This window comes from Populus trichocarpa, chromosome 5 (assembly GCF_000002775.5).
Source record: "Populus trichocarpa isolate Nisqually-1 chromosome 5, P.trichocarpa_v4.1, whole genome shotgun sequence".
NCBI lineage: Eukaryota > Viridiplantae > Streptophyta > Magnoliopsida > Malpighiales > Salicaceae > Populus > Populus trichocarpa.
Genome location: NC_037289.2, coordinates 9,051,474 through 9,066,222, shown reverse-complemented (window position 1 = coordinate 9,066,222; position 14,749 = coordinate 9,051,474). Strand labels below are relative to the sequence as shown.

Sequence of the window (14,749 nt, the reverse complement as noted above, 5' to 3'; positions counted from 1 at the left end):
GTGGTTGCTTATATGATGGCCACTGGAGGCTTACATGGTTGTTAACTTCAGAGTCCGTGGGATTAGTCGAGATGCGCGCAAGCTGGCCCGGACACCCACATTAAACTAAAAAAAAAAAACCCGAATGCAATAATTCAAGATGGGAGGGTTTAAATGACTTTTGGTACATGCTTAGCTTGCAGGATCCGTTAAACGTGAGGCCTAACATTTGAGAGGTAACATGTTAAGGCTGTGGAAATTATTGCATCAAGGGTCCAGTCCACTTTTGGTAGAAAATATTGACCATAAATCCAGGCTTCAGTTTTGAAGAGAGGAAAAAAAAGAACTTGGAGAGTGATAGGGAAACTGCAACCTAGCTATAGATAGCAAATCATAGTGATACACCAGAAGAGAACAGAATTAATACCTAAAGCCTAAAGGGGAAAAGAGGAAAGAGTCAAATGATACAGTAACCTAGCTAGCCAATACTGAAGTGCTGAGGCTCTTCATTACTTGGATTACTGGCTCAGGTGACAGAAGACCACAAAGCAACCAACAGCACAAAATGGTGTCCGTAGTGAGTGCGTGTGTGTGTGTGTGAGAGAGAGAGAGAGAGCAGGAAGCATAGAGCATCTATTGCAAATGTGAAATAAGATTGGATGAGGGAAAGACCAAAGTCATTGGTCAGGAAAAGGAAGAGAGAGTGGAGTTGCAGAGATTGCAGATATATCAGGCGCAGAACAAACAAAAAAACTAAAGAAAGAGTCTGACACATCTTAAAGGACAAGTAGCTGTGGGTTGTGGACCAGCATTCTCACATACACATGTACACGCACTATAATTCTCTTAAACAAAAAAAGAAGAAAATGGGGATAGTTCTTTGGACTATGGTTTATTCTCTCTCTCCCTCTCTCATTTTCTTGCTCACTGATTATCTTAGGCTAATCCTTTCTTTAAGATATTCTCTAATCAGATTTTGCTAAATTAGCCACCCACAAAACCTGAAACCGCTTTTCTTTTCCTAGTCTTGCAGGAAGATTCCAGGCAAGCCAAAGCAGATGTCAAGTCAAGACCGCACCTTTTTCTTCTCTCTTCCTTGATGTTTTACACAAATTAACAAATATTGATTTGAGGTGGTTTAGGGTTCTGCAGATAATATATATATATACACACACACATGTATGATGGTGCTGCAAAGAGAGAAAAGAAGAGAAGATAAACAAGAAACAAAACCAAAGAGTGGGGAGAGGCAATAATTAGGAACTGGACCAGTATGCAGGCTATGGGAGAGTTAACTAACATGACCTTGTCGGTTGTCTAGCAAGACTGTAAGAATCCCTCCCTCTCTCTCTCTCTCTCTCTCGAGTGTTTTCAGTCTCTAATTGTAATAACTGTTTTTGTTTTTAGTACAAAACCCAAAACCAACCTGACCTGTTCCTTGGATTGACAGATTTCATGGGATTGGAAGGGGTGCTAGGAAACACAACTCTCCAAGGCATCTTTGTTCTCTTTACACACTCTCTTCTCACATAAAATTAAAATATTAAGATCTTTTGATCTCTCTACATCTATCACTCCCTCTTATGAATGAAGTTCACTTCTAGTGGTGCAATTACAGCTTTCTTACTTCAAGTTTATACTTCTTAATTTATCAAGGTAAGTCTTGGTTATTTAGTGATTTTATAGGGGCCCAATTTATTTACTACTCTACTAGACTAGACAGTCCCTTTTTTTCCCCCTTCTGTTTGAGTTTCAAAATCCCTTTACTTTGTTTTCTTGTAGGGTTTTTCTTATATTAATCTCTTCTTAAGTCATCTAATCATAAGTATATCCACTGCTCCATCACTTGCTTACGTCTTTAGGAATACGAGTTGAAATTAGTGAAATGGGTTGGTGAGTTTTGCACCCATTAACGTCAAAATCGGAATAAGAGAGCAGAGAGTAATAATCTTATTCAGTTGCTACCTAGTGATTGGCTCTTCCATCATGTTTGTTTCTTTGGATTGGATGGGCTAGCTGAATTAGGGTTGGAAATTATCACAGGAAGATCCATGGTGATTTTGAGATCGATCGGCTGGAAGCTAATTAGATGCAGTGCTTCAAGAAGATATGTGTTAAGGCAGCTTAAGATCAAGATTTGAGTCCAGGGTTTAGATAGCAATTAAGTTACATGGAACTAAGAGGCCAAGAGAAGGAAACAGTGATGCCAAGATCCTTCAATCCACCAAATAATAGAGATTCCTCCTCTAGAATCCCTTCTGCTCCTACAAGAAGAGATCATCGTCACACTGATACAGTATTGCCTCATACCCTTGACCTCGAGCACCAATCTCTTTATCAGCAGCAGCAGCAGCAGCAGCAGCAGAAGCAATTGAATCCGCAACACCAAGCTTGCAAACCCACAAGAGATCTTGACCTAACTCCAGATCCAACACAAGCTACAACCCCCGTGGCAACTACAAGTGCAACCAACACAGCACCAACTCCAAGTAGATCAATTTCGAGATCACCACCACCACCACCAACATCAGCATCATCGGCATCAATAAGATATCGAGAATGTTTGAAGAATCATGCGGCGAGCATGGGAGGACACGTTTTGGACGGATGTGGAGAATTCATGCCTGGCGGTGAGGAGGGTACCCCAGAAACCTTCAAATGTGCAGCTTGTGAATGTCACAGGAGTTTTCACAGAAGAGAGATTGACGGAGCGCCACAATGTGTAGCCAATAGCACTTGCTACAAAAACAGCAATGGCAAAAGAAACATACTACCGTTTCCTCAACAACTTGTCACTTCACATGCTCCACCACAATCAGCTTCTCTTCATCCGCATCAGAGATACCATCATGGCACATTGAGTACTTACACCACTCCAATTGCGCCGATGATGATGAGCTTTGGCGGCGGCGGGGCTGCAGCGGAATCATCAAGTGAAGATCTTAATATGTATCAATCAGATTTGCAAGGGCAGTCGTCGGCGCAGCCATTGATATCGAAAAAGAGGTTTAGGACAAGGTTCAGCGAAGAACAGAAGGACAAGATGATGGAATTTGCTGAGAAGTTGGGATGGAGGATACAAAAGCAAGATGAGCAAGAGGTGCAGCAGTTTTGCTCCCAAGTGGGTGTAAAGAGAAAAGTTTTCAAAGTTTGGATGCACAACAATAAACAATCCATGAAGAAGAAGCAAACGTAAGAGAAATCAAACCCTTATAAATTAATACTGTTATTGTTATCTGGAGATGAAGGTAGATGTAGCTAGCCAATAATTAGATTAGTGTGAATAACCAAATAGAGAGGAGAAGATAGATTAGCACTCACTGCTATTTTTTTTTCTCAAGTTCCAAGTAATGTTGTTTATTAACATGAACTTGAGCTCTTCTTTAGACAATCGGATCAGTGATCACCAATACCTTGAAAAAGATTTGGCAGCCAAAGCATGTCATTTTCGAAGTACAGAATAAATATTTCAAGTTGTTTCTTTGCCATCACTAGCTACAGGGGGGAAAAGAAAGATAAAACATCTTTTGGGCATGATCATGAACATGGAGGGCATGCTTCATACTTCCATCTATGTCTCCTCTTTCGCTTTGCCTTTCTTTATTTTTTATTTTCTTGCGTGTGCTTAGAATTGTATGCAAGTAATGTTTACTATTATTCCATATGGCCCCTCAAAATTAGATTCCTTGAACCTTGCCAGAAAATTAAACGTTAAGGTACTTTTTAGAGCCGGAACCAGCGGATGTAATTTTAGGGCACAAGGATGAAGTAGCTGGTTGGCATTCAAATCCTAAGGTTTTTATTTTTATTTTTTCCCCCCTCATTTACCATTTTTCACAAGCCGCGTTTATTTTTGCTTGATACATGTCTTGGTTTTGAATTTAGTGTGTTAATATGGATTGAGACTCGTTGAACAGTGCATACAGCAACATTGATTAATTGAAGAAGACATCCTTATCAATGGAATCTAGAAAATGATCACTCTTGAGTAACATTACAATTGAGTTGGAATTAATTTATGTATTTGCAGTGGATTGTTAGGGTTCAATGTAAATCAAGGAACAATCACACCCTTCTGCCAAAACAGTTCTTTTTTTGTTTTTTTCTCAAGGATGTGTAGCTAGTCTGGTGTTGGGTACAGTGTGCATGCCCGTGAGAGAAATCCACATGATGATCAATAAACGAAAATGCAGTGTTCGCTTTCTACATCTTAAACACAAATCTACAGGTTCTCTTCTTTCTTGTTCAAGAATCCCCCAGTGCGCACTCGCTAAAACTGGTATCCCCTCTCCTCTCATTGTTAATAAAATCCCACCTGGTAATTAAACAGTTCTCAGCTAAGGTTCACAAAAACATTTCGATGATCTGGAGTATCCATCCAGTTTCTCGTTCATAAAAACCTTAAAAATATGGTGCATTGGCATCAGTCAATGTATTTGCACACGGAATTGGATCATTTACAAACCGAATTAAGTAAATGTAAGGGATAAAGGACATTACTGTATAATTAACAAGGACAATATTAAAGGGCTCCATGCATAATCCTGACTGTATTTATCCTGAACCTTAACGTGTATGCATAAACGGAAAGTGGTATTGTACTGCTCTATTCAGCCTAAATTCTACTGCGACTTGAAAATTCAACATAATGTAGATTTAAGCATCATTATCTAGGATGAGAAAAAAATGAGAAAACAAGCTGTGATCTTATTTAGAATGCTAGAAAGTAAAGAGGCCTAATTAATTGATAAGAAAAGAAAACAAGCATTACACTATTAAATTTATTGGGTACAATCTCTAATAGATGTTCAGGAGAACATGTTTTTAGAAAACAAAGAAAAAACAAAAAACTAATTAAAGAGTAATGACAATGACTCACAGATGAAGATACTGTGCTTCATTGGTGGTTCCGCTCATAGATCAGCAGACTCCCTTCTCATCTTATCTCCAAGATCACCAGTGGCCTTTGACAGCTTCTCCTTGGCAGCTTCATAATTGGCCTTATGACTTTTAGCTTCATCAAAAGCATCTCTCTCACCACCTCTTCCAGACCCCATTGCTCCTGCCGAAGCTTCCTTGGCTTTGTTAGCCTTGTCCGAGGCTATATTTGAAATCCTGAAGACCTCCTCTTTAGCTACATCATAGGCATCAGATGCTTTCTCTTTCCCATACCACATTGCTTCTGAAATTGCATCCTTTGCATCACCTGCCTTTTCTGAAGCCATATTTGAATCCTCTTTTGTATACTTCTTGGCTTCATCATAAGCATCCGCAGCTCGATCTCTTCCGTGCTCCATTGCTCCTGATACAGCCTCTTTGGAATCATTCGCCCAATCCGAGGCAATATTCGAAGCCTTGTTATAGGCATCAGATGCTCTATTTCTTCCGTAATTCACTGCTTCCCCCATTCTTTCTTCAGCATCATAAGCCTCATCTGTGACTGTGTTCATATTCTGGCTAGCATCTCCATAGGCATTTGCTGCTTTATCTTTCGCATTTCGTAATGCTTCACCCACCGTGTCTTCCATGTTATTTGCTCCATCTAAAACCTTGTCTTTAGCAATGCTCCACTTCTCTTTAACTTCATCATAGGCATCCTCAAGATTATCTTTTCCGTATTCCATTGCTCCAGACAATCTTTCCTTGGCATCACTAGCTTTAATATTGGAAGTCATTTGCTTGGCTCTGCCGGCTTTCTCTGAGGCAAAGTCCTTTATGTCACCCGCCTTCTCATGGGCCATCTCTGCTGCCTCACCAGCCTTTAGAGAGGCATACCTTGCAGTTTCTGAAAAACAGAAATGAAACGAAGAAGGGAAAACAAAATTCTTGTTTGAAGATTACTCAAGTTTGGAATATTGGCATAGAGAGCAAGGACAAAAAAAAATTACCGGATGCAACAGAATTCATAGTATCTGTGGTCTTTGAGGCAGCATCTCCAGCTCTATCCATCAGATTTTGAGCCCCATCTCTAGCATTTTCTTGATCCAATCCAATTCCACTATTAACACCATTAGAGCATTAGGGTGAAAAATAGACACATTAAGGAAATAATGTTCTATAACATTCAAAATAAGCCATGGCCTTTTAATCTTCCACTAAATTTTAGCTACCAGGCATAATCATCAAAAAGAAGAAAAAAAGCATAATAGGAATTAAAAAGGAGCAGAAATTAAGCCATAATTATAGAAAAAACACGCCAAGAATTGGCAAGAAAATTAGCAACTTCGAATCTTTATAGTGAACCTTTGTTCTTTTTATTTTATGCCTCTTATGCATACAATTGGGATATGCATATAGATGGTGAAACTATGAAATTGAGTCACTAATGTTTTGTTAATTGAATTGCTGACATGCAAAAGATCTTTACATTAATTTGTTCATGCCTATAAGTACTATTCAGAAAGGATCATACACATATGCCACTAAATTTGGAAAAGATCACTGTTTATGGCTTTAAACGGCAAATGAAGATAGATTTTCCAATAAAGAAATCACTGAAAAACACAAGCTATGACAAAAGGTATTACTATATTTAGTGAATAAAAATAAAGACCATGATACAGTAACACATGAGAGTAACACACTCTCTTCAGATCTTCTTGTTTTTTGTTTTTATCAACATTTTTTTATTTTTAAAAATTTATTTTTAACATCAAAATAATTTAAAAACATCAAAAAAATAATTTAAAAATTTTCAAAATCACGTTTGGACATAATACGAAACATGATCTTAATCTGGTTCCTCTTCATTTCCTGAAGGGTAATTAATGAGTAGATGGTCTTCTTTTTTATTGGTTTAGGACCAAGCCAAAAACTCATAAACTTTAAGATCAAAATATATAATTTGACACTAATGTGTTATGAGTCTGCGTTAGGAAGAAATAAAAATAAAATGTAAGAAAAGAAAGTAGTCATCTAATCTTCAACATTATGCAACAAATCGCCTTTCAAGATTTCAAAAGGATTGTATTGGCACACTACCATAAGTCCATTGTATAAAGGCCTTCTTATTCCATTGCCAATTGCATATCTTACTGGGAATTATTGGCATACAAGCAATCAACCTTTGTACGTTCAAACATTTTCATAAAGAAATATCACACAAGCAATATCCTACTTGTATTATCTGGCCTACTCATAGATAGAAACAAATTAAGATATGGAATAGGGAGAAATGAAGGCAAGAGAAGGGAAGATTAGATTGATTACTCAGTGAACTTTTCATAAGCCCAACCGGTCCAGGACTTTCCTTTCTCCTCAGCATCTTGCATGGTTTCTGCCGCACCATGTTTCATCTCTTCAGCCTTGGCCCTTGCATCCTCCGCTGCCAAACTCACTCTCTCCTTCGTGCTCTCCATCAAGTCCTCAGTAGCGCTACTGGCACTCCAACACCAACACCCTTCCACCCATAGCACCATCACCATGATCATGGTCACCACAACTCTCTTTTCCATGATCTCTCTCTCTTTTTCCTTCCAAATTAAACACGAGTGTTTTTCAACTTCGTATGTCACAAACAAACAGAGCCCAAGATGGAATTCAAGCAAATACTTCAAGATCTTACAACTATGTTGTTGATCGTTCTAATATGTGAACTATATATGGAAGACCAATAGACGCAAATTAAAGAAGATAGCCATGCCCCCAGGGAAAACTGGTGGTATCAAAACGTGGCAGCAAGGAGAGTACGTGTCCTGAGCAGGGGAAGACTCTTTCTGGTATGATGCCATGTGTTGTTTAAGAAAGGCTACTGTTGGCCGCGTTTTATGCCACCTGGTTTCTGGCCCTCTTTTCAAGCAATTTTTGTAGTAGTATGGACAACAGGTGTGGGTGACTGATTTTACTACGTACGAGTCTTGCTCCTTGAAAAAAGTAGAGGGGTCCCTGCTCCTTGCTGACCGGAACATCGGTGCACCAAACTCGCCATGGACATGTTGCCATGTTAGGAACAGTCAACAGAGAGTTGGGACGTCGGTTGTTTTTGAGTTAAAAAAGCATCCATTGGATGTAACCTTACGTCGGCTTCTATTGTGACTTTACCTATCGAGGCGACCCATAGACCCAGTAAAAACCAGGCTAGTCCACCCACCCATAAGGTTAAACCTCAAACCCACACCAATGCTTAACCACTCGACCAACCTCCCGGGTTAATACCACCGATTTCGATAGCATTTATGTTGTAATTCTACTGTTCTTTTCAATCTTCAGCAATCTACCATAATATTTTACAACATGGGTCCTTAAAACATCATTCAAATGGGTGATGAGCTAATTTCAAATGAAATGAATGCTGGAGTTGTCAAATCAAAATGGTTGAAATATCAAAATGAACAAAATAGAATTCGTTGAATTCTTCTTATTCAGTATTGATTTTGAGATGGTACGAATCGTTGGGTCTGAAGAAGCAGATTTTGGGAGAGAATCCTATGCTCTGTTTTTTTTTATTTCTATTTTTCAAGGAGCAAGAAAAGGGGCATTTAGTTTCCATTATCCAGGTGAGGTGAATTTAGGATGAAGTGGACTGGCTAATTGCCCCACTTCAGACTTCTTTTTCTTTTTGGCCAAAAATCTCAAAAGCTAGTGTTATTATGAATTTCTGGAAATAAATCTTCTATATCGACCAAGGAAAATGATATAAATAACATCTCAAGTATTCAAAAATATAGAGGAACAAAATTCCCATTGAATATCTGGGGAGATCAGGGAAGTAAATTCTGAAGCACGTATTCCCCAGCTAAACTGGGAGACCACCTTCTGCTGCCAGCTTTAACCGTTGATTACTTGATTATGCTCTGCAACCTTGTAATCTACAATCTCACTAAATAGCTGTGAATCAAAAACACAATCAGGGCGTCCATAGACAGCTGGCCATGAGTACTTTGGCTATCTCACGTCCAGAGAACCCTTCTGTTTTTTTAGCAGCCTCTCGGATCACATCTTCAGAGATATCATTGACGGTTATTTTTTGTGGCCTCTTGAACAAAGATCCCCTACCAGACCCATTGTCCCCTTCACTAGAAAGATAATTGCTCAGATACAGGTTGAGCAATTTAAACCGCTCCTCTTCCCCAGGTAACAGGAACTGATTGTATCACTTCATCGATACAATCAGTAATAGCACTATCAAGATCACCTGGCCTGTTTGTAGCAAGGACAAGTACAGTCCTTTGACTGATCCCCAGTGTGGAGGAGCAATGCATTTAGAGCACTTCACTGAGCTTCGCTCATATGCATACTGTTACGCCTGCATCAGATCAATAATACCATTATCATCCTGATTACAAAGAAATTACTCGGAACCATAAAGGTAAAGCAAAAGTCTAAATTCTTCATCCCACAAGAACTAACATTCTTCCAAACTATTTCAGAAATTCATCATGTTATAGAAAACAAAATGTTAATTTGGTTTTTGTTTCAAATGGGTGAAATGCCTGCAAATGCAAGTTGAACTCAGAGCACCATGAAACCCTGATAATTTCATGCATTATATGATACACGCAAGATACACACCATCTATAAACAAGAGCATCACTTGATTTCAGTTTACCAGGAACTTAGAGCAACAAGATGATTTTAACTTACTCGCTTAGGAAAGCATCCGCCTTGTCAATAAAAAGCAGCAAGCCTTTCTGTGACTTCTTAGCCCAATCAAATATCTTATGGATTTTAGTAACAGCTTCTGCTCCTAGAGGTGCAACGTCTCCTCCTGTCATCATGGCATAACCCAAACCCTATACAAGAAGATCAGAGATCAAAAAAGGTAAAAGGCTGACAAGAGAATTGGAAAACATAACTTTGCAAAAGAAAAACAAAAGATGAAGAAAAAGAAACCAAGGTGCTACAAAACCTTTAAATCCTATCAAAGCATGTCATATCGTTTTATTTTTATATTTAAGAAGCATGATGATCATGTAGATTTGAGCCAAGCATCATGTTCACAATATATATATTTCAGAATGTTCTTTATATCCTTTTACCGGTTCCAATCGGTAAAGTGGAAGAAGAAATCACTCAATTCAAAATCAGAGCACATGTTAGTAAGAATTGTATGGTTTCTACGCTTAAATGATTCCTTGACAATTCCAAGTATACCATAGAGATTATTACGCACATGTTGTGTTGATTTTGATATATCCCATCCATTTTCCAACAAGCCTTGGCTTTAATTAGATCCTCCAAAGAACCCCAAATTGCATAGAGAGTCAAACAAAGCCCTTCAGACTAGTCCATAATGCCCAGTCTAAAGCGTCATGCCTTTTTATGAAGAAACACAGTAATAAACTTCCTGGAGTGTACTCTTGCTGTCTAAGTGACTGAAAACAGAGCAGATGTAATGAAAAAAGGCATTATACAAACCTGGTTGTGTAAATTCCTGCAGCCAATGTGGTAGCTCCTCCAACAGTCATAATCAACTTTGATCAGTTAATAAAGTCCTAAAACCACCTATAGAAGCAATTTATATCCAATAATTAAATACTGTTCAACAAACATGCCAAGACTCTTGAGTTACAGGAATGCAGAAAACTAAAGCAAGAGACAGTGATATTTGAGTATAAAATCCATTTCAGCTGTTATAGAGAAAACTCTGTGATTCATCCGTGGTTTTGTAAACTTTTGAACAAGTGTCTAATTCCACACATAACCAAACCACTTTTCATCCAAGGTACATACTTAATGTCGCCAGATCAGCCCTGTAATTGAGACAACAATAAATTGAGAAACACGCTAATCAGCAGTTTACCTTCAATGTGACTAAAGGTTGAAGCAAGCCATTTTTCTCTTTCACCATTTATGTGTTCAATTAGCATTCGTCTGTTATGTTCCCCAGTCAATTTCACCTCATGGACCCGACCATCAGCCTAGGCCATGGCTTTAACTCTAATTGTCTCTCCCGTTCTATTTCAGCTCTCTCTTTCTCAGTCTGACATTGTTGAGCCTGGATCTGCTCCTCGGTAGCCCGTCTCACTTGTTCTTTTAGTATTGAAGACTCCTCCTGCATCTTAACCAATTCAACATTATGTTGCCTCTGAGCATCATGATCTGTCTGCAAACAATGACAACAAGCAAATAATAAATGTAACTTGCTTTGCAAGAACATATGTTGGCTAACAACTTCAAACTGACTTAAAGTGAGCTAAGCTAACTACACTTGCTTGTATCATTGAAAGATTTTCACAAACAATAATATACAAGTCAGATATGCAAATCTGAGTGTTCAGCATTCTTATAAAATATACTTGTTGACCTAAGCCTTAGCAATTCAGTGGCATTAACTGCACTAGCAAGACATTTTTTTTCGTATGGCAGCTGAAAATGCAAAAAAGGTTTCAAATAAGTCCTAAAACTTTCTCCAAAGTAAGAATGAGAGGTTATCCCAACCTGCATTCTTTTCCTTGCCAACTCATCCCCGTGCCGCAACATTAGCACCTTTGCCTGTGCCTGTTGCTGAATCAGATTTCTTTGTTCTTCATGTAATTTCCGCTGCCTGTCCTGCCAATACATAAACTCATAGCATAAGCCAAAATAGCCACAAATTTTCACAACATACCAATCTTAAACCCATTTAAACACGCCAATCAATCACCACATAAATTTCAAGACAAACACATTAAAAAGGAAACCAAGAAGCACAGTAAACTTCAAAAGAAAAAATGCGTGCAAGATAACTTTATCACTCACAATATCAATTTGAGCTTGAATTACTTCATAATGAGATTTCTCCGCCGCAACTTCTGCCAATCGTGACTGCTCTTGCTTCCTCATAACATCAAAAACCTAAAAAGGCAAACATCATAAAAACCCACCACAGCAAATTCACATTTTGGGTTTCTAAATTCAGGTAAACATAATTGATTATATAATCTAACCAAAAAAAAATACTTCAATTTCATTTCCTCAAATTTGAAAACAATAAATTTAAAAAATTTAAAATCGAAATTGAAATAAAAAAATAATTAAAACCTGTTTAGCGTGTAGAGCGCTATTAATTTCACGAAGAGCTTTAGCCCCTCTCTCCAAAGCCTCCGGGTCAAAACCCGCCCCTTTCGGGTCTTCAGGTTCAGGTTTAGCATCGGATTTCGGATTCGCTGTTTGACCCGCTTGTTGTTGCTGCTGTGAAGGAGAAGAAGAGAAAGGATTGAAGCGAAACGAGGAGTCGGCTAACGCAAGATCCGAGTCAGGGTGAAAAGTAAAAACAATATTACGACATTGTTTTTCGTCCTTTTATTTTTCTGAAGAATTATACATAACTTCATTTTTTTAAATATATGAGTAAAAATTTTGTCATATTTCTGTTTCTAAACTAATATGTTAAAAAAATTGAATATTTATTTATTAAAAAAAATCACTTTTATGTTGTAATATAATTATTGTATGCTTGTAACATCTTATATTTATTTTGAAAATAAAAAGATTTAATTAAGAACACTGTTTTATGTTGTTATAATAATGGCTATTTTTTTTCTTTTTATTTAATAAAACGAGGTGTCTTTTATGTTAAAATTATACTTTTTTTTATTATTATTAACATGGGTGTCCGGGTTAGCTTGCGCGCACCTCGACTAATCTTACGGGCCCTGAAGTTAACGACCACGTAAGCCTCCAGTGGCTCTTAGGTTTGTGGGACTCGAACCGATGACAGCTTGTTCAGAGTGTGGTTGCGATTGCTTTTCAAATAACTTTTCGTGCCAAAACGCATGCTAATGATGTTTTTTTATTTTTAAAAAAATCATTTTTGACATTAACATATCAAAATGATTTGAAAACACAAAAAACATATTAATTTAAAGTAAATAAAAAAATAAAAAATTTCAAATTTTTTCAAAAACACTTTTAAAACACAGAAACAAACAGAATAACTAGCCTGATTAGTTAAGTTAGACTACTCAATGTTAAAATTATACTTAAATGGTGTGTTATATGTTATAAATTAGTTAAATTATGAAATGATGAGATGGATTTTTAAGATACCACAAGTAAATATCATTATGTTATAATTATAATATCTTTAAATAAGATGATCAATTATACGTATAAATTTGATGTCGTAAACATCTCTCTTAATAGAAGCTCCCTAATAAAGCCCAAAGTATGGGAGTGGATTGAGTTTGTTAAACTTTGATAAGGATAAGGATTGATATTTGTTTTGTCCAAAGTTATCTTCGAAAGAAAAATTATTGTCTCATTATGAAAAGTGAAATAAGCTTGTCCAATATTATGGACAAAAATAGTTATAAGAAATTCGTACATGTAGGGGCTAAATTATAAAAGAATTGATTTAAAGACTAATTTGTACATACCATAAATTCAAGAGGAGCAAAAAAAATTACAATAAGAACTAAAATATAATTAAAAAACATAGGAATGCAAATAAATTGTTGAAAAAATCTCAAAGATCAAAATCACCCCTTTCAAAAAGTTCCCTTCATCTTGTCCAATAATATCATAAAGTGTTAAGTCTAGTTTAGAGTAATCAAGTCCATGATATTATAAAGTGTTAATAAAAATTATATAAATCATATTTTAATATCTTAGTTAATAGTTTAAGCTATTAGTTAATATGATTTTTTGATATGATATCAGAATCTTATTGATCAAACACTCACGAGTTCGAATCTTACCATTCTTATTTTATTATATAAAAATTAAGCACAAGATCACGTAAGTCTGTGCAAATTTCAAATCTAAAGGGCTTTCATTTGAAGGATTGTGTTAAAGATAATCATATAAATCATATTTTGAGATTTCACCTAACAGTTTAAATTATTGAGTGAGATGGTTTTTTGATATAAATTAACGTTTGGTATTGTGATAACGATTACTTTTCAAAATAATTTTTGCTTAGAAATATATTAAAATAATATATTTTAAATTTTTTAAAAATTTATTTATAATATCAGTATATTAATACAATCTAAAAACATTAAAAAAAAATATAAGTTTTTACCGAAGAAACACTACCTAAACTTCATTACTTTCTTTGCCTCTTATTACCATATTTGATCATGGACTTTTTTGCATTCACTGTGTTCGACGATATTATAATCTTACGATGTCCGGTTGCGTCAGAGAGCAATAAACACCAATTAAATTGAAGGGGCCCCACTTCCATCAGCTCTGTACTGTTTATGTCATTTTCACCTTAACTGAAAATAGAATCTTAATTATTAGTATTTAACGCTTGCTTAGAGAATCAATCATCCTGTACACTACAGTAAAGGGCTTGCATGAAAGTCTTTTACATTGAAAGTCTAAGCTGGACTGCTGATGATTAGGGTTACAGTGGAGGTGTTCGGTAGTTGGGAGGGTTGTAATGGTTATGGTGTAAAGTGTTTTTTTTATTTAAAAATATATTAAAATAATTTTTTTTAATTAATCTCAAAAAACATTTTAAATTTTTTAAAAATATAATTTCAATTATCTTCTCAAACACTGCCCTAGAGCTCTTGGCCTATTACCATGTATATATATATATATAGTGTGTGTGTTTGGTGCGATTATCTATCGTTGTTGTGGTCCATCCATTATTTAAATATACTGTATCAATTCGATTTGAAGCAATTCAGGTGACTTGTGCCTACATTTAATGATTGGGAATTGTCTTTTTATTCTGGGAAAATAGCTCAATAATATATGTTTTCGGGGTCCATTTCCTTACACTTTTCGGATGAAGTTTTGATCATGGCCCTAGGTAAATGGTAATTCTTCTTGTGGGTTTCTTCATTGTATTTCCTTCATAATGAGCTTAGGGTTCCATGCTCTTTTTTGCACG

General features: G+C 36.4%; 2 protein-coding genes and 1 pseudogene across 8 annotated transcripts; 1 reads left to right on the top strand and 2 right to left on the bottom strand.

The window, feature by feature from the left end:
• Nucleotides 1-707: 707 nt before the first annotated feature.
• Nucleotides 708-3,467, top strand: LOC18099272 (zinc-finger homeodomain protein 6). 7 transcript variants are annotated; one of them, XM_024601473.2, is made up of 3 exons: nucleotides 708-869; nucleotides 1,005-1,307; nucleotides 1,430-3,467. In XM_024601473.2, exon 3 carries the CDS (start codon nucleotides 2,150-2,152, stop codon nucleotides 3,173-3,175), a length of 1,026 nt encoding a protein of 341 aa, XP_024457241.2. In that variant the 5' UTR covers nucleotides 708-869; nucleotides 1,005-1,307; nucleotides 1,430-2,149; the 3' UTR covers nucleotides 3,176-3,467. The 7 variants fall into 7 exon arrangements, with proteins under 7 accessions (XP_024457241.2, XP_006383190.2, XP_024457244.2 ...); XM_006383128.3 differs by having other exon boundaries at nucleotides 834-1,307; nucleotides 1,430-1,635; nucleotides 2,023-3,467; XM_052452867.1 differs by having other exon boundaries at nucleotides 835-1,307; nucleotides 1,430-1,635; nucleotides 1,996-3,467.
• Nucleotides 3,468-4,666: 1,199 nt separating this feature from the next.
• Nucleotides 4,667-7,697, bottom strand: LOC18099271 (embryonic protein DC-8). The gene is made up of 3 exons (XM_024601471.2): nucleotides 7,189-7,697; nucleotides 5,868-5,977; nucleotides 4,667-5,764 (listed from the first exon to the last, which is right to left on the bottom strand). Exons 1-3 carry the CDS (start codon nucleotides 7,431-7,433, stop codon nucleotides 4,893-4,895), a joined length of 1,227 nt encoding a protein of 408 aa, XP_024457239.2. The 5' UTR covers nucleotides 7,434-7,697; the 3' UTR covers nucleotides 4,667-4,892.
• An 849-nt stretch (nucleotides 7,698-8,546) lies between these two features.
• On the bottom strand, nucleotides 8,547-12,201 carry LOC18099270 (uncharacterized; annotated as a pseudogene).
• Nucleotides 12,202-14,749: the final 2,548 nt, after the last annotated feature.